This window comes from Eleginops maclovinus, chromosome 20 (genome assembly GCF_036324505.1).
Source record: "Eleginops maclovinus isolate JMC-PN-2008 ecotype Puerto Natales chromosome 20, JC_Emac_rtc_rv5, whole genome shotgun sequence".
Lineage (NCBI taxonomy): Eukaryota > Metazoa > Chordata > Actinopteri > Perciformes > Eleginopidae > Eleginops > Eleginops maclovinus.
In genome coordinates, this window is record NC_086368.1 from 19,418,878 (window position 1) to 19,441,451 (window position 22,574).

The window sequence follows — 22,574 nt, forward strand, 5'->3', positions numbered from 1 at the left end:
CAGTGAGCCAGCCAGACAACACTAAAAGCCAAAGCGACTAAACTGAATTCGGGCTTCCTTCATTTCATTTTTCAAACCTGTGCTTTCTACTGTGACTGTGGCTGATTACTCCTCCAGTCAGGTGAAGTAGAGAAATAGAGTGGACCTATGCTGGGAATTATGTAATCTCACAAAACCCTCTGTAATAATAACAAAGAAAATGCTCCTGCTTTCACAGGTGCAAAGTCAACGTTAGAGTGGGAAAGATGTTGAAGCCCAGTGTGAACACCCACACAGTCCTGACAAGAGATCCAACCAGGTTGAGTTAAAACACCTATGTGGGTTTCATTATAGATGTGTAGGGGATTTAATGTTTCTCATGTACACATTACCTTTGCAGTGATCATCTACAGTCAGCCTACATTTACAAATAAAATGTATACGTGTATGTAAATTGTCAAAGCCAATAGATTTAATTACGTAATTTCATTTATTCCAAATTGTGTTATTTATTATGCCTACAACATTTTTCTCCCCTTATTTTCTTCTAATCCACATCGTAATGTTTAATGTTTGTGTCTGTCAAGATCCCGTTGCTGTGTTGCACTTGGTAAATGCCATCTTATCGTATAGTGTTATTTTATCTATGAATTCTCATAATACGTAGGAATGGGAACTTTTTCAAAGGACTTTAAGAAAGAAATGTCAGTATCTAACTTAAGTCTTTTTCCTTTCAAGGTTAACTGAGATGTTGGAATGAGAGATTAGGTGAAATAAAAAAGACCACAGCCTTCACAATCACTTTTCCTGTATATTTATTCTTAAAAATGAGTAAGCAGACAATTCACATGTCCTGTGAATACCAAAATGTGTGTAGAATAGTACAGAACAATAACACCTTTCATTATATTTCTATAACAAGATAATTTGAGTGACATACCAAAGTCAAAACAAAGATCATATTCTTTTTAATATAGCAATTCTTTTAAAACATCATTCATGTCAAGAAATAGACCACTGATTTTTAGAATGAGATGTAAAAATGTGCATCAACATGATCAGGGTTAAACAGCAGGCTATAAATCCAAAGCACACAACTAGTAACTTGCACAAACATCAGTGAGGAGATGGAAATGTCATAATGCAATCAAACGAGCGGGACCAATCACATGTTTAAGAGGATGGCACAGCTTAGACAGGAGGGGCTTCAGTCTCCTAACACTTCCTCTATTCTCGCTTTACTTACTCGATCACACACTTACTCAGCTCATCAATTCCTAATTTCTTTCCCTGCTTTCTTTGCCTCCTCCTGAAAAACTGTAAAGAGAGAAATTTGAGTTTCATCCCCTCAGCTGCTTTCTTCTTGATGCATTTTTATCAGGAAACAAAGGACACAGGGAAGAGAGAAGAGGAGATGAGAAAGTTGGACAAAGCAAAGAGAGGGAGGTAGGACAAGTCATTGGATGAGGCTGAGATGGACTGAGATTGATCCGAACAATGAGACCAGCTCATTGACTCTAACCGCAATTAAATGGATGACAGGAACAGACTGGGTGTTCACCCCCCGCAGTGGCTCTGACAGTACAACTGAAATATATCTATTTTTTTCAGTGGAAGAAGAAATACAAAGCATTCAGCAGTGTCACAGTTTCATACAAGGGCCGGGTCTTTGCTAAGACGCAAAAGAAGAGACGCTAAAGACAGAAGCGGAAAAACATTGAAATGGGCGGACAAGCAGAGGATAAGGATGAGAAAGAAGGACAGCAGGAGAAAAGAGAGAAGGGGAAAGAATAAAAAGAGTGGGGAGATAAGAAGACAGATGGGTTTTGAAATGCTCATTTTATGGGCATTCATCTTCTCTTTTACAGGCGGAACAGGAAATAAAAATGCAGGGGTGGAAGAACGTCTGTCACTCTGTGTTAGGCTCAGCGTAATTGCTGTGAAATGACAGATACCCACGACTTATAAGAGGGCAGCTAGAGGAGAGAAGGGTGTGTTTTTAGACTCAGCCTGCAAGTCACTCACCATTCCTAGCCATGAGAAGATTTGTAACTCAAAACAAGAAAAATGTAAATGGTTTTACAGGTTTCACTTGTTATTTGCCCTTCAATATAAACGTCCTGAGCAGAAACGTCTATTCATAAAGAGCGGTGCCATAGAAATAAGCAAAGGCCTCAAGGACATAATAAATCCTACTGTGATGATCAATACCCTAATAATATTATTCAATTACAGCCAGTGAGCAGAATTTGTGCCTATGTTGCATAGCAACAGTATTGAATGCAAGTAAATTAGAATTACTAAAGCCCTTAAAAACCTTCAGGGTCACGGCTGGTTCAGATTAAAAACTGTTTAAAAACTCAAAGATACTGTTGGGATATTCAGGGAACATGTCCCCAGAACAAACACAAACTGCAGTATCCTCTTAACACACACAAACTGTGCTGAAAGGTCCCCAAGCTGCTACATTTTAGATAATCACATTCAGGTACCTAGTACCTAATAGAGAGGCACAGCACCTTGCCAGTAAATGTACAGTGTAAGTCTTTCACAACACAGCACATTGGCCCAAACTGTGACCAGTATTGACTGGTTTTAAAACATTAATGTTAGAAAAGAAAGAAACAGCAGATTTAGTCACACAATGTTAACTGAAACAACAAAAACAAAATGTGTTAACAAAGTTTGTGCAAAACAGAAACAGACTACAAATCATGTGAAAGCCCTCCGTTTTTACCCTTGTTTTTTTTTACAAAACAAAATAACAATCCAAATCATTTGTTACATTTCCTGTTTTGTGTAGCGGTAGATGTTGTTGTTGTTTGCTGTACTTTCCATTTGTTGGTCTATTGTGGAGACGGCAGGCAGCTTGGTCGGTTGGTCATGCGGTCGGTTAGAAATGCGTCTCTTTCTCTGAGATGGTAGATATTTTCGCATCAACCTTGAGTTTTGCATCGTTGGCAGCATAAGGGCTGAGGGCGTTGAGCTTCCCTCTCATTTTCAGGTCGGGGCTGGGAGTCGTCAACTTCTTCATTCTCTGCGGAGAGCATAGAGAAGGATTAATGATCTATCAATCTCAAACAACAATGCTTGTAAAAACTGTTTTAAATATGAATGGACCGGCCGTTATTTAAATAAGATAATAAAGCATGTCCTCTAGGCATTAAATGTATGCATTTTGCCAGATAACTTGCTAACAAACTTAATAACAAGTACAATATCAAGAAATATAAATATATATAGCTGTCAGGAAATATTGATAGTAAAAGAATATAGATATTGCCTCCAAACGATAGTTATCCATTTTTGGCTGTAGATTTCTACTGTACACTAACCAAGCCTACAATTTGTACACCGTATGGATTTCATTAAGACCTGATCAACACATCCCTGATATCATTCGTCTACTTTTAATCATGCCTCAGCTCTGCCAAAAGCCAGAGGCCAATACTGATAATCCCACATCATAAATCTGCTATCTGCTTCCAAATCCTTCCTCAGGCGATGATGGGAAATCACCAAAATGTGTCACATTTCCTCAGAGAGAGTCAAAGGAGAGAAATACGAAAGCTTGATTCCTTTGATAAATGTCCAATCCCTTGGAAAACTCCTCATGGAAAAGTCATTAATGCTGTTTTGATTTTAAGATCTGACTGTAAATGAAGTGGTATCAACAGTTGTATCGCAGCATGTCTTTACACTGTCTATTGCTGTTTTGCACAAGCGCTATAACAGATTTCTCTTTGAATTATTTTACTTTCCGTAAAAGGCACACTCATTGATGATGTCAGTCATGGGTGCAAACATGTGCGATCCAGTGTGTTTTTATTTTGGGAAATGATCTCCTATATTAGTTAGTTAAAACCCTGAAGGAAGTTGTCTTTTTTATTGAACTTTAACTATTGCTACTTATCCTGTGCAAAGTTCTTCATGAAAAAAAGGCAGTATGATAGAGTGAACAAGTGAAACAGGAAGTTAGAAATTAAACTAAAGCAAAAGGTTTTGCTTTTATTTACAGAAAGAAAATGTTGGAGTTTTTGTTAGTTTTCATTAATACCTCAGAAAAGGTGCCAGGAGTCGTCCAGATCTTCCAGATCATCCCCAGAGGGATGCAGACCATCGAAGACATGGCCATGAACCAGCCGATACCATAGCCCCAGTCAGGATAGGTGTACACATTGTTGTACTTCAACGGTTTGTATTTAATCAGGAAGAACAGGAAAATGCCCTGCACAAGACAAAAAAGGACACTAAATTTGTAATTGTTGTTTTTTAAAACATACATTTCACCTGAAGCAAGGAATGTGTGTGTTTGTATGTGTCTGTCGATCATGTCGTCCACAGCAAGCCATTACGTTTTAGAAATATCTTCTTAACGAGAATTGGACACAGGAACGTAATGCGATAAATTATAACAGAATGTCATAGTAAAGCATTTAAACGTTCTTTATGTTCATTAAAAATGTCAGTTAAAAGACAAGTTTACTATAAATAAGAGATGTTCATTATAACAGAAAAAATCCAAAGACAATCTCAGAACATTCAATGTTTAAGTATGTTAATAAAAAGTCATACAAAATATTAGGTTTAGTTTTAAATAAACAAAGTAGAAAAAACAAAGTGTTCAGTATGTCATAAAAAATGTGACTGAGGCAAACATGTATTTGCTCATTGACTGCAGTTTACAATTGCTGCTAGCTAATTAACTTTACAACCAAACTGCCACGAGCAATGAGAGTTTATTGAGCAGCAAAATTGTGAGCGAAGTGACAACATCCGAACAGTCACACGCTCCCAAAGGAAACTGCAACTAAACCTTGTAAATACTGGTCTATCCTAACACAGTAGAGGCTTACTGGTGTTGCATTAAGAAGTATTTAAATCTTCAATGCAAAAAGCACTATGAGCTAGTGTAACTGCCTACACAACTAGAGGGTAAAACTGCATTTCTCTACTGAGTTTATCTTCATGATATGTTGTCGATGCTTATTTTGTGTCTGCAGTCAGACTCACAGCGCAGATGCCCGGGGTCAGGATCATCCAACACCATTTGATGAAGAAGACGGGCTTGTAGCCAATCATGTCCTCAATATTGAGGTAGAATCTGTCGCTACCTGAAATGCAAACAAGTGTCACTCTGAGATTCTGCATGTGTCATCACAGATAATGACGGGATTGATGTCTTTGGACAGTTTGAAAGAAATGCGGTCATCTCATCAGAGCTGCTGACCAGATGTGGATTCAAGGTGGTCTGTACATTTATAGTAGGAAAGAGAAACAGACATGTAGCGTTGCTGCATGTTAAATACTCATTATTCAATTGATATGATTGTGTTTGTTTTTAAACTGTCTGATTAAATTAGACGATAAATATACATTTTATGATATTAAACCTAGATAAATTCCATCGAAGGAGAGGATATTAAAAAGAGAAAGGCACTACAGTACCATTGTATATTTACTTGATAAAAAAGCAGAATGGCAACCTTTGACATTGCTTTTATATCATAATATCATTTTTAATAACTCAGTTTAAAGATGTGCATGCCCTATATAACACTCTGGGACTGATGCATGTGTTTGAGTTCATTCTCCAGCAGAGGGCAGAGAAGAAATATCATTGCAGCAAAGAGGGTAAAAGCAGGATACAGTGTTAGTGCAAAACACTGTTTTATTCAATGGTGTAATGTGACAGTTGCTTCAGTTAACAAAAACAGGTTTTGTGGAGGAATAAAGGGTGAGGAATTTATAAAAAACACTTCTTAGTTATATTTCAACTTATCTTACCATACACCCAGCCGATACATATGGACTCAAATATGGCCACAAACAGCAAACACATCCCGCTGGCAGCGTACGAGTCAAACAGCTGGAAGACGTACATTCCGCCCTGATAAGACAAGACAGATGTCAGTTATCCGTCACAGCCACTGTATGAGCATCAGACTCTGTGAGCTCACATAAAAAATGGCGGTTTGGTTTGCTCATCAGGGTCAGAGTGACATTAAGAGTAGCAAACCAAATTAAAAAGAAACTCAGCCCTGGTCATTCTTATACCTTAAGTGAGGATTTGCCACAATATGCCCAGAGTTTATTCCCAGCAGATGTTCCCAGTATAAAGGGTTATCAGCAAATCTGGTGTTAATAAAACATCTGGCAAATAACATCCCGACAACCCACTTTGTTCCACTGATTCAATGACACTTTTTGGAGCTTCAGTATGGGCTGCAGGAGAGCATTTGATTTAGTGAACGTGACAGAGCATTTTAAATAATGTGTAACTAGGTGTCTGTCACCTGTATAATAATGCAATGGCATGCCACCTACTCTTGAGAACCAATTAGTCTTACTTTACTGTCTGACAACCTCATCTAATTCATGTTGCCCAAGATTAGGTACTGTGCCCATGTTGTGCACTTACAGTATATACACACACATTTATCTGCTTTTGTCCGATTTAGCATATTTGAGGTAGAGACATTTGACCTTATCAATGGTGGTGCTTAAATGTTGTCATTCACTCTACCTGCCCTACCTCAATTCAATCTGTCCTTTCAGCTTCCTCTAAAAGGATCATAAATAATATCTCACGTGAATCCAAGAGTATGGTTGTATTACTTCTTGAAAACAGCTCAGAATAGTACCATAATGATTCAGTGACTGCCTTACCCCCATTCAGCCATGTATTGAGCCATAGCCCCAGAGGACCTTTTGATCTGTGTTTTAATCCTAGTTTTGGGCCTCTTGGGACATTTTATTCATGTTGGTTTGTTGGCCACATAAAGCATTTAAGTGTCTACAGTGCTGGTGGAGCTTGTCATTGGACAATGCAGCAGTTTATAAAGGCAAGGGAAAAAAAGGAGAAAGTGCTGTGCTTTACTATTCCAATAATATTCTTTTCAGATAATAGGGACCACTACAGTACTGCACAGCACAGCGAGGATGGCGAGCAGTGCATATTGACAAGTGAAAGAGCTTTGAGTGGATAAAAAGTCCTTTCTTGATAGTGTGAGAAACCAGATTATCGTCCGTTATTATGACATAAAGATAAAAGGTCCTAAAAGCACAGTAAAGATGCTAACAGCTCTACAATATCTTACAGGTTTCCCGTCATATTGAGGTTTGAAAATTCATCTACAATGTGGTTGGCTGGGATTGTCTCTGACTTGTACATTGATGACGATGATGATGACGATGATGATGACGATGATGATGACGATGATGATGACGATGACATGTCTACATATAAACAAAATCCGAAACCTGATGTCAAGGTAAAAATAACTTCACAGCCCATTTGATATTATATTACTTTAGGCAGATATTCATATTTATTTACAGAGCCTTACCTCGGTACACATTATGAGTCCTATGAAGAAGGAGACGATAGACATGCCGAGAATCAGATACTCTCTGCGATAGCCTCTCCTGAAGGTGTCTGGGTACATGTCCACCACAGCTGTCACTAAACTCTCGACACACACAAACTGCAAAAAAAAGGACATAACATTATTGTCTCAATGGAAAATGCATTGTTTGGTTATAGGATAGATGACTACTACACGAAACTATCACATTTAATAACAGTTATTCTGCAGAGGCTTCACATTTAAATCATTAGTTATTATATAAACAAATACACACAATAAGTCAGTCTTCAGAATGGCTAGCATTGAAAGGGTTAACACAATTAAAACAACTGAACGTAATTCAAATTATAGATCAATACATAGTAATGGTTGCCCTTTTCCTTACATGTCATTTTTTACATGCGTTTATCCAAAGTGACTTACATACATCCAATTTTGTCGCCAATCCCCACAGAAGTAATTTGGGCTGAAGTGTCTTGCCCAATGACACTCTTAACCCACCAGCTTTATAAACCTTTACATTTCTAATAGGAGTGAACATTCTCCATAATTCTCACCTGACTGTCCAGACCGAGGAAGATGAGCATCATGAAGAAGAGACAGGCCCAAAGCGGAGACAGAGGCATCATAGTAACAGCCTTGGGGTATGCAATGAATGCGAGACCAGGACCTGCATCACAAAAAATATATATCACATACGGGACTCTTCTCAAAGGAAGGGAGAGTTATCATAATTATCATAGCATGGACTCTCACATTTCTATTAGTGTGTGAAATCTGATGATTGTAGGAGATATAGCTATCTATTTGACAGTGCCTAGGTTTGAAAACATTTTCACAAAAGCAGAGGCTTGGACTATGAGCTCTGACATGTTGTTATGTTATTGTTACTTTTACATATATCTGCTTTTCTAAATGGACTTTTCCAATGCTTCTTTCTCCTTTTTCCAGATATTTTGTGCTTAAAGGGGGATGTCTTTAATTATTTGGGCATGATTTTTGCTTTATATTATTATTTAGAATAGTATTTTTTTGTCATTGACAGTATGTATTTATCAACAGTAAACAAAGCAGAAGCCTGTAAAACGTCACTATGCAAAGTGGTGGCTAATAAGCTTTTGATATTCACTGTATGAATCAGTTTTACAGTGTTCAAACATCTTATTAAAGAAACACTGGAAAGCTATGGGCAGAGAGCATCCTGTCTTAGGGGACATGATTGATATCAGTTAAAAATGTAAAGTAAAATAGTTTGTTTCAAAATAACATGCCGTTGCTTAATTCAAAACCTATATTTGGTGAAAGAATCTTTAAACAAATCATTATTAAAACTTCAAACTATGTCCTCACCCTGCCCTGAGACAAAGATTTTAAATCTCTATCACATTCACTAAATCATTCATACCGACTTGAATAAATCATATTGCCTTGGTCCAAGGGCCTAGGTGAAGAGTGTGGAGTTATATAGATGAATGAGTTCCAGCACAAACACTCAGAGAGTCCTTCTCTACTCAACAGTGAGCCTCAGATATAGTATACGGCTTCAATACAGTTTTACATGATTAATTTGCTCACCAGATTCTGCCACAGCCTCGATGGGAACATTTTGTTCATAGGCCATGAAGCCCAGCACGGAGAAGATAGCAAAACCTGCTACAAAACTGGTGCCGCTGTTTAAACAACACAGCATGAGGCAGTCCCTGAGGAGCAAGACAGACAGAAAGAGAAGATCACACTTACTGTAGGAGCTGTTAGCGGACCTGACACTACAGACAACACAGGCATTTGTTCTCAGATACACATGTCGTGTGATGAACGAAAACATGGAATGATGCAGTATGTGACAATCCACCGTTACGATCACCTTTTACCATTTGAGTTTTACCTGTATTCTTACAGTCTTTATGTTGGCAAGTAAAAATCTATTCAGAGATACGGAAGACAACATTTTTCACTTTGTTATTATCATCTATTCATCCATATACAACTGTAGTATTCATATTTTATCTTACCTGTAGCAGTTATTGTTATAGGAATTGTAACTTCCCAGAGCAGTGAGACAACCCAAGCAGATGGCATACGAGAAAAAGATTTGGGTTCCTGCATCTACCCATACCTGGAGGAAAAAGTGGCATTAATATACAGAAAATAAACAGATTGGTGACGAGTAAAAACAACCATCAGGATGCCTCTTAGTGAACTGTTTTTCCATCAGCCGACAATATTCTTTAAAGATATATTTATATACAAACCAAAGTTATAGAAACTAATAAAACCCCTTGTTTATTTGGTTTCCCTTTGTCTGCCTATCTATCTTTGTTGATGATTTGTCAAATACTCCTTATTATACACCTTATTAAGTGTTTATGGCTGGGCTAACACAATTGGATGTTCATGTTTTCCTGACAGGAACATAAAGAATCAAGTGTCCCCTCCAGGCACTAAATGTGGAAGGAGTTTGATGCATGATGTAACTCACAAAACAAACTACCTATTTGACATGAATACTTGTTGGTCCATAATTAGCTGCAAAGATGGAATGTCTGTGAGTATATTTCTTTGCAGCAGGGACCATTAAAGATTGTTAACCTCTCAATCGGTTAAACTTTTAAGGATGCACTGTATTGAAGGGAAAGCTTCTAGATAGTTCCCTTTATTAATACAAGCAATGGAAGTAAGTTCAAGTATAATGGAAGAGCTTGATTACCTTGTTTACATCCAATTATTATAATGTGGACATGATTCACAGTATTTTGCTTCATGGGCAGCATGTGGATTTACACATGTAAGGTTCTTCACTGAGGCAGTGAAGCAGTAAAATGTGCATTATAAAACTAGTTTGTAGTTTAGCACAGGACCCTTAAACCCGCTGGATAGCCCGGTGTGCTAGCGAATTCAAACCTAATGCAGCATGGCTCTTTGAAAACTCTCTCACATCACCATTCAGCAACTAATCTCATTTCCCTACCGAGAAACAATTAACAAACGCACGGTCTTCGTTCCCTCCTGGGAGTAACCACGGTAACTTCTGTGACCTCACAAACACAGGACTGTTCCTGTGGAAGAACAAGCCTTTCTCTCCTAATGTTCATTAATGTTCCCTTTAGTTCACCCTCGGCTGATGGCCGCACAGCACAGGGAAACCTTAAAGGCCCAGGCTCAGAGAGAATCACTTGTTGATGTTGTGCCTAATTTGGCCAGCTTGTGTTTGGAAATGTTGAGACTGTGGCTCCAGGAAACTTTTCTACTGTGTGAAAGCTCGATGACATTGGACATAAGATAGCGTTCTTGTAATGTGAAATGTACTGCACTTGGTGCTCCTCAAGTCCCACTCTTTGTATTCATAGGTTGGATATTTATATATGAAGAGCAATACGATATTTGGCTGAAATGAATTAGTTAGATTTTCCTCGTCACTATACCTTGGACTAAAACAATTAATGTAGTTTTATATGTACCGAATATTCATCAAGCTATATCACATTGTACGGATGTTGCAGGCCTCAACATTGAGTAAACAAGGGATGTTCCTTGGGTTCTGCTAAACAGTCAAAATTGTTGTTGACTTGCTGTAATTAAAAAAAGTACATAATGCTCGTAAGTAAATGTGTCAAACTAAGTTTCAAAGTAAAGCAAGAAACTCCTCCTTTAGCAGATGCACTTGACAACTCTGCATATACATCCTTCTGCATACTGTAGATAAAGTGATGTAAAAAATGCTAAACACACAACTAGCTACACATTGTAGGATTAGATACAGAATAAAAGCAATATATTTTCATTTACAGGGCATGGAATGATAACAAAGAAGGATAAGAGGGAAGTGATGCACAGTGCATGGTGGCGTGTGAGTAAGAGGAGGAGAAAGGTGATATAAAGAAAAAGTAGGGGAGGCATGATGGAGTTTGGGGTGTAGGGAGAGCTGGTGACACACACACTCCTCACAGCCTGGAGAACAGAACAGAGACTCGATTGTCCCTGAGGAAGCTAATTTAACATTGGTGTCAGAAGTAATGTCTTCCTCTGCCAAACAGCAGCGCTTTTTTATCCCCATCCTTCACTCTCTCTGTGCCTGCTTGAGTCTTTTGTTTCCGTTTTGTCTCACTTGTTCACCATCTGTATCCATGCTTCTCTTTTTCTAGTTGTACTAGTTTCACAGGTGCAACAGCCATCTCACTGGTAAATTCGGCCATCATCATGTAGGCTCACTTTTGTGAATTAAAATGCAATGATATAAATGTGGACAGGCAGTTTATCAAGAGTTTAACTCTTTATATAATGTATCATTTAATCCAAGCTGGGATCATGGCAAAATGGTGTCAACACAGTTTCACAGTTCTACTACATACTGACTGATTCAATTTTTTTCCAGGGCTGTAATGTTGCTTGTTATCACATCCATTGCATCTCAGCCATTGCTTGTTGCCAGTTTAAGACTGGTGTTCACACAGCAGTATTTAATGTGAACAGGAGGAAGTGATAAAATGTGAGATGTTGCCAAATGTTGAAAGAGAGCTACCTTTCCTACATGCATCAAAAGATAAAGTGGTATCAGTCTGAAGAAGCGTGCTACTTCGTTTAGCACAGCACATACACAGCCTAAAATCATAACTGGCAGATTTATCACCCAAGATTTCTCTTAGTTTTTGTAACTTTGGTTTCTTTCTTCAGAAAATACAGATTTGTGAAATGTGTGCAGAATGTTTATCAACTGTCTTTGAGCTAACATAGCTAGCTAATTGCTAAACTGCTGTCTCAAGCAGAGTTTTTGATGCTTCTAGCTGATTCTTAAGTTTGCATCCGAAGGCTTTATACATGACATTTACCTAGTAAGAATGTTTTTGTTTCTTCCTCTCAGCGGTACCTGGGGAAGAAGCATCAGTTAGCGGCTATGATTCGGCAGGCTAATTTAAGTTACAGCAGAGAAGACGAGGTGAGAGACCTTGTCCTTTTGTGGTCTCTGCCTGTTTTAATTTGATCCAATAAGCAATCTCAATGTGACACGGACCATGAATTTAGTTCACTGTGTTTTTATCCAGGTTCTCTTTTTCACTCAAACTCTTCATCTATCTTGATTCATGTTGTCATGACACCCCATTTTCTTGAGCACTGTTGCCTAGCGACCCAAGCTGTCTGCTTTTTCCAGGTAAGGTCAAGGAGTCAGATCAGTGTTTCTGTGTGTGTGTGTGTGTGTGTGTGTGTGTGTGTGTGTGTGTGTGTGTGTGTGTGTGTGTGTGTGTGTGTGTGTGTGTGTGTGTGTGTGTGTGTGTGTGTGTGTGTGTGTGTGTGTGAGTTATACATCAATACATCACCTACATTAGGCTGAAATTTGGAACTTTGGCACATCTCCATTCTCTGAAAGCTCACTATTTTTTGTATCTTTGATCAACTCATCATAGGCATGAAGTATCAGCTCTGCTATAACCATAACATATTACTGAGCCAGAGTTGTATAACTGACACTGGGAAGTAGACATTAAGCCGAAAGTTTAAAACATGTATTTATATGTAACAGTTGGTTTACTCTGGTACCTTCAGCCTATCAAAGATAAAACAGTCATAGCTTACACAAAGTACAATCGGACTCTTTCAACCAATCAATCTAACATTACTGCTGCATTAAATTATAAACAGAGGAAACAAGAACAACATAGTGGGACTGGATATCTAAAGTAAATAAGGTTTCAAAGATGTCTGCATTATGTACAGTATTTACCATGTCTTATATAAGATTAGGTAACTACAGCGTCCTTGATGTGCAGCATTTAAAACATCACCAATCGGATGTTTTTTTCTCGTAGTTCAGAAAGAACAGCAAAAGTGAAAGTAAAAGCAGCCACTCTGCAGAGTCTTATCTGTAGATATGATGTCTAACATACAGACAAGGACAGTATTATCTTACTATGCAACGTTGACACATGCACCACCTGCAGCTAATAAGAGTTACACACCAGTTTTAGTTTGGTGTTTTACACAGTTAGCCAATGGGTATCCTTTTTTTAATAGAAGGAAGGAGGCAGATTCGTTTGACCTGTTTACCAGTACAATGAGAGAGATACAGAGGATCCAGGCCTACCTGAGGGTCAGAGAGACGGGACATGTCCGGGTAGAGGTAGAATTTGATGCCCTCCCACGCTCCTGGCAGGGTCACTCCTCTGACCAGCAGGACCAACAGCATGGCGTAAGGAAAGGTAGCTGTCACATACACAACCTGCAGGTATAAACATATTTGGAATATTTATCTATGGACAGATCACAGAAAGGCAGAGCTGGCACTGAGTCACTGCTAGAACATCAAATCAAAAACAAAGAAAAGTTGTGCAGAGCAAAAATCCCTACGTATGAAGGTCACAGCTGATTAATGTTGGGCTATAACCAACATGTCCACCTCCTCATCCATTCAACAAATAAAAACAAGTTCAAGACTGTCACTTTAAATTTGAGCTGAGCTGAAGCTGGCCACGTCCCTTTGGAGTGTCATGACCTCTCTGTCTGAAGAGAGTAGTTTCTAATGAAGAAACTCAGCTAAATGCTGCCATGATTAAACCCCATATTATGTTCCAAACCACATCAAGCATTATTTCTGAAACACTTCTCAGTGTTTGCCACTAGAACAGTGACAACAACTCTAAGTCCCTCCTGCAGACATCCTGCTGAACACAGACACACAGAGGTGCTGCGCGAGGGGATTCAGCTCACGACTGTATATTGCGGACGATAGGTTGGGACGTGTCACGTGGGTGGGACATTTCCAGGAGTTCAATGTAAAGCCAGCCCACATCTCCGATATGAGGTCATATCGGCAGCAAATCTGGATCAGCTCGTTTGTACCCCGTTTTCAGGGATGTTGGTAAGGAGGAAAAGAGAGAGGGTTGTATTTTCTGACACTTTGAGAGTCTCCTTACACACCAGGGACACAATGTACATATTTATGTATAAAAGACATCCAAAAGTGCATTTTGCATAATAGGGGACCTTTAAGCAGGATTACATTTGCAATTTTCCTTCAGGACCTTACCATCTGTGACACCTTGCCAGTCAGAGCAGTAAGTAATTGTTTTACAGTTTTTTCTTTCTGTGATATACATGATAGTTTCCTCTCAATTTCTCCTTAGATATTTCAAAACCACAAAATAGAAAAAATAATGACTTTTCGTACGATTGTTTAAAACACATGTTAACAACAATATCACAGCGTGGCCACATGTTTACGTGTACGCACTGTATGACAGATACAGTCGTACGTTTTTTTCATTAATCATCGGTATATTGTATTGGGAAAATGAACATTAATCAACAGAAATAGATATTTGAAAATGAGCTCTGAGTAAATGTATTCTTTCCACTGTTCTGTGGATTTAAAGCATAACTCTAACCCCTTTTAACCAACTCTTAGATGATTGCAATTCAACTTAACCATAACTTTAACTGAACCCTATCGCAAAGCATGTATTTGCCTTAACTTGAGGTAAACGTGATGTCTATTTCCTTAATGTTTTCAGTCAAGCATATCAACTTCCAATCATACAGAATTTAAATTCAGTCCTCAACATTATAGATTCAGCTTCTAGAACTAAATGTACAATATTAGGCATACTATTAAATAAAATAACCTAACCTAGAACCAGGAGTACATTAGTATTCGTGTTTGCTTCTTATGTTTTGTAAGTGTTGGAGCTGCCATCGCTAAAGGGTTACATTACTGTCCAACAGTAAGTATACAGTTCACCTATTAAGGTTTCAGGCACAGCACTAGAGATACAGTTATTTGAGTCCAGTACAGTAGCTAAAACTTGCTAACCATCAGACCAACTATTCAGGTTTTGCAGAATTGGGCCCAACATCTCAAGACTTTTAGAAACGCCATGAACAAAGACCCTGGCCTCTTGGAAGGCAGAGGCGGGCAACATACATCCCCTGGCTTGCTGGCATCCAGTCAAAGTCCAATTGAGGGCAGAAAAGGACAGAACAGAGCCAGGCCAGGAGACTGAAAAGAAAAGAAGGCTCCTCTGGCCCCGTCTCTTAAACAGGAGAAGCCCAGAGGAGTGATGCTGGCAGTGTGGGAAAATGTGCTTTTCTTTGAAGCGTACACACACACACACACACACACACACACACACACACACACACACACACACACACACACACACACACACACACACACACACACACACACACACACACACACACAACTTTACTTACAACAGGGAAATGGGTGTGCATATACTGCAGACAAAGATAAAGTGGACCATTCACAAATACGGACTTCAACACTCACTTACATGAACACTTCAATTACACAAACATCCCAGGTCTCATCACTGTACAGAATTTTCATGAATGGAAACATTTTTTAAGGGGAAACAAACATTTTGTTGCAGGTTTGGAATAATTTGATGCAGTATATTCCTAACTCCAACTGCAGAGAAGTTAAACTTAATTTCGCCCTCAATATCTTTTATAACTGGGCGACAATCTGTTATGATTTCAGCTTAAAACCCTAAAAGAAAAGTATACCAAAAAAAAGATTTCCTAAGGTATTTTTTGATCATTAAAGACTAAAGACTTAGTGAGACTGTGCCCTCCGAGCTATGGTAATCCTATCGTAGCCTACAGAGGAAAGTGTGGGAAAAGTTGTCGCCTGCCCTGCAAATCCCTCCTTTAATTTGTCAAATAAAACGATCACACATCCTAAACCTTCTCGCCCTCTTTCTCTCCATCTCTTTGGAGATGAAAAGGACAATATTCAATCTCTCCATGAACTTTTGATGCTCCACATGCTCCATCCAGCTCACCACGGGTAAACATTTAAGCCACCACAAATTTACTGGTCAAACTTGCCCCTGCCTCGCCGTAAATCTAACAGGACGGCTTAAATGTGAGAATGGCTGGCAAACACAACCAACAAAAGCAAACAGCTTAGCAGAGTCGGAACTGAATGGGCTGTAGGGTCTGTTGAGAAGAAAGCACCTCTCTCTTACAACGGGCAAGCTGTAGTTTTATTTCTCATAGCAGGAGAGAGTGAGAGAGAGAGGCAGAAGAGGCGGAGGCTGAGGGTATACTCTGCATGCTCCTCATGAACGCTCTCCTTTTCTCCAGTGAATACAGGAATCAATCTTGGACCGGCTGCTAAAGCCCGGCCGAAGAAGCCTTCTCCCCTCTTACTTTACAACCAGACAAAAGACACTTCAGGGAGATATAGGCATTGCAACCTATATGTTTTTTCCCCCATCATGTACAATGTGAACCCATTTTCCTCACACACCTCTCTTCTTTTTTACTTTACCCTCTTTAGTTTCTCTGTTTTTTTACTCCAACTCTATCTCTTTACTCATTCTGGAGGAGTTTCTAAAGGGGAGCTGAGCACCCAAAGCAAGGTGCAGAGTCCCCACTGTCCACCTCAAGGCTGCTAGCAGGGATTCAAGGAGGACATTAATATGGATAGAGTGATCGGAGGAAAGGTGGAAGAGGGTGAAGCTGACACCCCTGTTGTCCTCTATTTGCAGAAGGAATGCATTTGGCTCTGTGAGACTGTTGTTTTGGGGACAGGGAAAGTGCTTCATCTTGTCGCTGTTTTAGTGTGCAAGATGAAAATTAAAACTGCTGAATGAAAATTGTCAGTAACTGCATTGTATCATGCACAAATATTCATGCACACACATACAAATCCCTCCTTCATGAGTTGGACCCTGTGTTAACAAAATAACACCAGGTGACACTTTGGTACTACTTTGTGTATGTGCTGGGTTCAAACCACACATACACAAACACACAAATGATAAACGTGCATTACGCATTATCTCACCTTGCCAGTTGACTTGGGTCCCTTCCAGATGCAGAAGTAGCAGATGAACCAGGCCAGGGCCAGACACATGGCCAGCTCCCAGCGCATTCCCCCCAGGTGCTCAATACCATCTGATATTTTCAGAACTCTGCGTCTGATTTGGCACAGAAAACAAAAATGACTTACCATTTGATTTTGTTCATACGTTCATACTCTTGTGTTGACATAAGAAGAAGCATTTGCATTTGTAAACCCTTTCTTAAAAATGGGAAATGGTGACCAGAACACATAGATATTCTCCAGACTTTCTCAGATCTTTCTTAATGGGTTAAGTGCAAACTGTGTTACATAACATTCAACACAGGAAGGATGATAACGAATAACTTTTGCTTGAATTTGCTCTCTACAAAGAGTAATGTCATTTAACCTGCTGATTGAGGATGTAACCACAATGTGATACGATTTTTAAAATATAAGCTAAAAATATAAACGCTCTGTAAGTCCCATAGTAGATTAAACTGTGAAAAAACACTTCATCTTCGTCATGTCTTAACGCCTTCTTTGGCCCAATGTGGTCAATGTCCTGAATGATCATGTCACCAAGCAGACACCTTCAATGTTTCATCCTTGTCTCAAGCAGCTAGAAATGCTGTCCATATGTGAACTCGCTGATGAACTTGAGCAACTAAGTTACCTAATCAGATGCCACCTTGCCTGTCCTTAAGTTGCTAAGATTGTGAATCTGAGTCATAGGATGGTAGCCATACTGTATATTCGGCTTTGTACGGCAGTGAACAATATATTTGTATCCGATGTTCTGTGTTGCTGAGGCCAGTAATGTTGCTCTCTGCCATTTTTTGGTAGAACTGCACTGCGTACCAGTCTAAATCACCAACGTTTTTCCCTGTGATACGCCTACAGGTGTAACAGTGCAGGTGCACATTACAGGGCACATGACCAGAGATTATGACATCAAAGCTTGTCGGCGGTGGTGATTCATCAGAGAGTTTCCTGTCTTTTGAAGCAAAGCTAGGCAACAGCATTGATGGAGGATGAGAACAGCTACAGAGCAACATGGTGCTGCCAAATCTTTGCCACCGAGTTCACCCCGGAGCTCCTGACCAGCCATTGATCATCCTGACATGTTCTTGGTGGCAGGCCACAGGCTAGGTCCAACAACCCCCCCAGACCATCACCTCATTGCTGCCTGGTCAGCCGAAAGGGCAAGATGTAAACGCCAAAGGGGGTTAACACTGTATACTGATGGGTGTTTTTAAATGTATGTAAATTGGTTTTATATTGGTACAAACTGCTGCATATTACTATTGTTTGACTTCTGTGTGGTGACAGTGAAGGTGTGCAAGTTTTCCGAGGTAAATTATAATATCTATAGTGGTTTTTAAGGGTTTGGTGTGGTTAAAACTTGAGCTAAATAAACAGAAGCCAGCGCACCTACATAAATGCTTCATACCATGTTAATCACTACATGTTTTTCCTCATGTAGTGTCATTTATTGATCTAAATTGATCGTCATGACTAAATGCACGCTTCCTTGTGTGCGTTGATTTGTTTGGCTGCTTGTAGTTACAGAGGAAAATACATTTTGTGGTGAACTTTGGCTTTAACAAAGAAACAGATATGTTCCTTTTGTCATGAAAGTCTTTTTCAATGAAAAAATATAAATAATGTCATGTCTGGGTAAAAATGTTTCCTCTGTGAGTTCAGTCTGACAAATCGCTACAGCATATATCAGAATTTGTTTATGCTGTACTTACAGTACAGTACAACACATATCCCTCTTGGCAAAGAGCAAGCTATTTGTGCCAACATCATGGCGGTTGTCTTTTGGCCGATTCCTCTGGGACTGTCTATTTCTCGGGAGTAAGGTTCATGTTGCTGGCTCAAATCTAATGTTTTCATTAGCAATGCACAAATCATGTAAATTATTTGGATTTTGACACATTGCAATTTTTATTTTGCTAAGTGACAGCAATATAATTTAAAAATAATTAGTAACTTTTAATTTTAAAGGACATTTAAACACAGCCACTGGCAGAGAGACAGGAAGTGTGGTCAGCATTACACACTGACAAGGCCTGATCCGCTGCCACACACATGGCTCTAGCTGGGAGACAGCTGGCCTACCGCAGCCTGTTGACACACAAATATAAAAAGAAAAAGGCTGACTAATTATTAGGGGAAGGTTGGGAGGGGGGTCAGTGAAGCAATCTGGTGCTTTTCGAAGATCAAATTTAAACACTTGAGTAGATAATGGCATTAAAAGAGGACTTGAGACGCGCCTGAACTGACAAAGCATCTCCTAGTGTGGTTTTTAGACAAGCTGTGATTAATACTTCAAACGTTTAGATGAAAACCATCACCATGCTTTACGATGGCACTTTGCGCCTGCATTAAATCTCATATTAATTATGAACTAATGAACATGTCATAACAAATTGTACTCACTCCCAGAACTCAATGACTGGAGAGGTTGAATTGGGGTTTGTAATGTTGGTGGCATTTTCTCCATAGCTGTCCACACAGTTCTCTGTTGATACAAAATGGGATGTTATTATTTTTGAGAGCGAATGACAGGTAACGATGCAAATATATGGCACTGCAAATGAAATCGTATTATATATTTTATTCTAGAAACAAAAGAGATGCACAATGTTAAGACTAACGTTATCTTATATCAGATGTTCCCTCCTCCTACCTGTGTTCCAGTAGTGACCGCAGGCCGCCCAAGGCAGCTCGGTGGTGAAGCAGTTGAAGAGGTAGAAGATGGCCCAGGCAAGGATCACTACATAGTACACGTTTAGATGAGCTTCAATCACCTGCGTTGCATATCCAATACCTGAAGATACAGATGAAGAAATTAAAAACTGGAGTGGATTTTAAATTATAGTAACATGCAAGTATTCACAGCTTCAGTAACTGGCTGTCAGTACAAAATGTAGGAGTCTGTACAGGTACAGATGAACTCTGGATCATCATGAGGAAATCCATTTTTTAAAGCAGTGTTTATTGTGAATGAATAATAATTGAGCCCAAAATACTTTGTCTGTTTTTTTCAACTTGATTATTAAAATCCTGAGCACACAATGATAACAGATATGTTTTCTCACCCTCAAACAGCGGGCACACTTTCCTCCAGCAAGTGATGCCTCCCTCAGTGGTGAACTGACCCAGGGCAGTTTCCAGGAAAAACACAGGGATACCGCAGCACACAAAGAAGATGACATATGGAACGAAGAACGCACCTTTATGCACAAAAAAGGTAAATGCAGAGAATTGATACCATGAATAATGTGTATGACATTATAATAGTACAAAACAATCTTCAACCCCAAAAAAACAACATTTATCGATTATGAAAGCAATGACTCTCAAAATTCAGATGAATGCACTCACTATGATCCCAATCTACTGCAAAATGACCTTTTCTGATGATGGATGGATGCATACTGTGCTTTCTAATGGTGCCTAATGAGCGAACTGCCCTATGTCATCATTGCATAATGGATGAAATGATACAGATCCTCGTATTTTGAATCTTTGCTTAACCTCTTTCAATAAGTAATATGTCTTTTAACAAATTCTGTCCTACCTATGTATTCAATTCAGAGGTGCTTATTTTCGTTTGTCCATTAATGTGCCATTCGATTCTTACCTGTCTGACGTCCTCCAGCAGCTGAGCTTGTCTTACATCGACTTATTGTATAATACAACAACCTCTCCTACCACCTGTATATTTAGTTTATGGTGATCCTTTTAGCGCCGACAAAGCAAACTTCATTACCTCCTCCATTCTTGTAGCAGAGGTAAGGAAACCTCCAGACGTTGCCCAGCCCGATGATCTCTCCAGCCACAGACAGGAAAAACTCAATCTTGTTGTTCCACTGGCCCCTCTCATTGTACGGCCCCTTCTCTATACTGGAGCTGGACCCTTCCGGGTCTCTTCCATCTTCTGGTTTACCGTTTATAACGGGCCCGCTCTTCTCAGCTGTCATGACGCTCCAGCAGCCCGCTGAGAGAAAGAGAGAGAAAAAACAAAAAGGACAGATGAATTATAAAAGGTGGCCTCGTCAAAACCTGGATCCAAATGACTTTTTCCTAAATTTGTATCTTTCCTGGAACATCTGAATGGGACTTTCCCATTAATGCAACACCACGCCCATTGAATAGTCCACACTAATTTATGTGCAGTTTCAAACCAACTGAAAGAAGTCAGATAAGTTTACTTATAATGTAACACCATGTTTCTTTAATAAGCCACATATAAAAAAAAATAGCTGTGTGATTTTAAGTGTAGCTACTACCCCATTAACTATTCATTTAACTAAAGGGTAACAACATCATGAATAAAACTAAGAGCAGAAAACAGACAACCCAGAAAGAGGAGGCTTGTGGGAGGGCAGATAAAAAGAAAACTTCACTTTAAGTATCCTGTAACTAAACCAATAACTTTGGGGAACACTGGCTAGCTCTACTGCTTGACATCACTGTAATATAGTTGTTATAACTTCATAAATAGTTGATATACAGTACACTTAAAATCAATCAACCCTGTTAACAATATCTACTGCACTACATGTTCATGTTCATATAAGTAAGAAGTTATAGTCGATCAAAAAACTAAAACATAACTAGTCATGCAAATATAAATCAGAGGCATGAGCATGAAGTGGCTTCACTCACCAGTCTCCTATTGAACAGTGGCAAAGCTCCTGTTGGCTCCTGCGATGATGCGCACTAACAATTGGCTTTACAAAACACAGGGTGGATAAGCCTGATCAGGGCGGTGAAAAAAAAAAACACAAAAGAGGAAAACGAAAACAATCGGGATCCGCGTTGAGCAAAAGTGGTGTTGTTGAGTCTCCCGTCTATATAAAGGATGATCCCAGACGGCAGAGTGAAGGTAGATCTTTGCACCGGGCGATGGATAACCTGCGACTGCGCTCCTACTCTCCAAGCGGTCCACTCTCAAGCGCCTCCACTTGGATAAAAGCCATGTGGTAACCACTCTCTCACATCAGCGTAACCACGGCCCAGGGAGCAGGGTGACACGAGGAGACGGGCACAACACCAGTTAAAAGTTTGTTTGTTGGAAGTTTAAACAGGAACTTTGGAGTTTCTCTAAAAAATATAAAACTGTTAAATTGTTTCTTGAATGATTACAGATACACAATCTGGTTTACGTGTGGCATATAGGCAAAGCTGCGCAGTAGCCTTGATGATAGCAAAAAGGTTAAATGATGTAGCCTCTAAATATACAGCTATATGTCTATAGCCTACCTTACAGCTGTAGAATCAAAATGCAACCAGCCAGAGACGCAACAAAGCATTCATTTTTGTTTTACAATCTAGGTCAACTTGTTATATTTTTTGTCGTAATAACAACAAACCTTATCAACAACGAAGTGCAGTCTCATATGTAA

General features: G+C 39.3%; 1 protein-coding gene across 1 annotated transcript; it reads right to left on the reverse strand.

Annotated features, from left to right (window-relative positions):
* Positions 1-777: 777 nt before the first annotated feature.
* slc6a11b (solute carrier family 6 member 11b) lies at positions 778-22,098 on the reverse strand. Its single transcript, XM_063911715.1, has 15 exons — positions 21,835-22,098; positions 20,936-21,163; positions 20,262-20,396; positions 19,850-19,990; positions 19,600-19,681; positions 17,155-17,287; positions 13,426-13,560; positions 9,362-9,465; positions 8,925-9,049; positions 7,907-8,019; positions 7,329-7,466; positions 5,767-5,869; positions 4,993-5,093; positions 4,037-4,207; positions 778-3,016 (listed from the first exon to the last, which is right to left on the reverse strand). The coding sequence occupies exons 2-15, from the start codon at positions 21,144-21,146 to the stop codon at positions 2,873-2,875; spliced, it is 1,836 nt and encodes a 611-aa protein (XP_063767785.1). The 5' UTR covers positions 21,147-21,163; positions 21,835-22,098; the 3' UTR covers positions 778-2,872.
* Between the last annotated feature and the right edge of the window lie 476 nt (positions 22,099-22,574).

Excerpts from the sequence above, each read along its gene's own strand:
- slc6a11b (XM_063911715.1), bottom strand. The coding sequence starts at position 21,146 with ATGACAGCTGAGAAGAGCGGGCCCGTTATAAACGGTAAACCAGAAGAT. Across the intron at positions 19,682-19,849 it reads CGGTCACTACTGGAACACAG|AGAACTGTGTGGACAGCTAT; the intron begins GTAGGAGGAGGG and ends TTGTATCAACAG. Across the intron at positions 5,870-7,328 it reads GACTCATAATGTGTACCGAG|GGCGGAATGTACGTCTTCCA; the intron begins GTAAGGCTCTGT and ends TTGTCTTATCAG.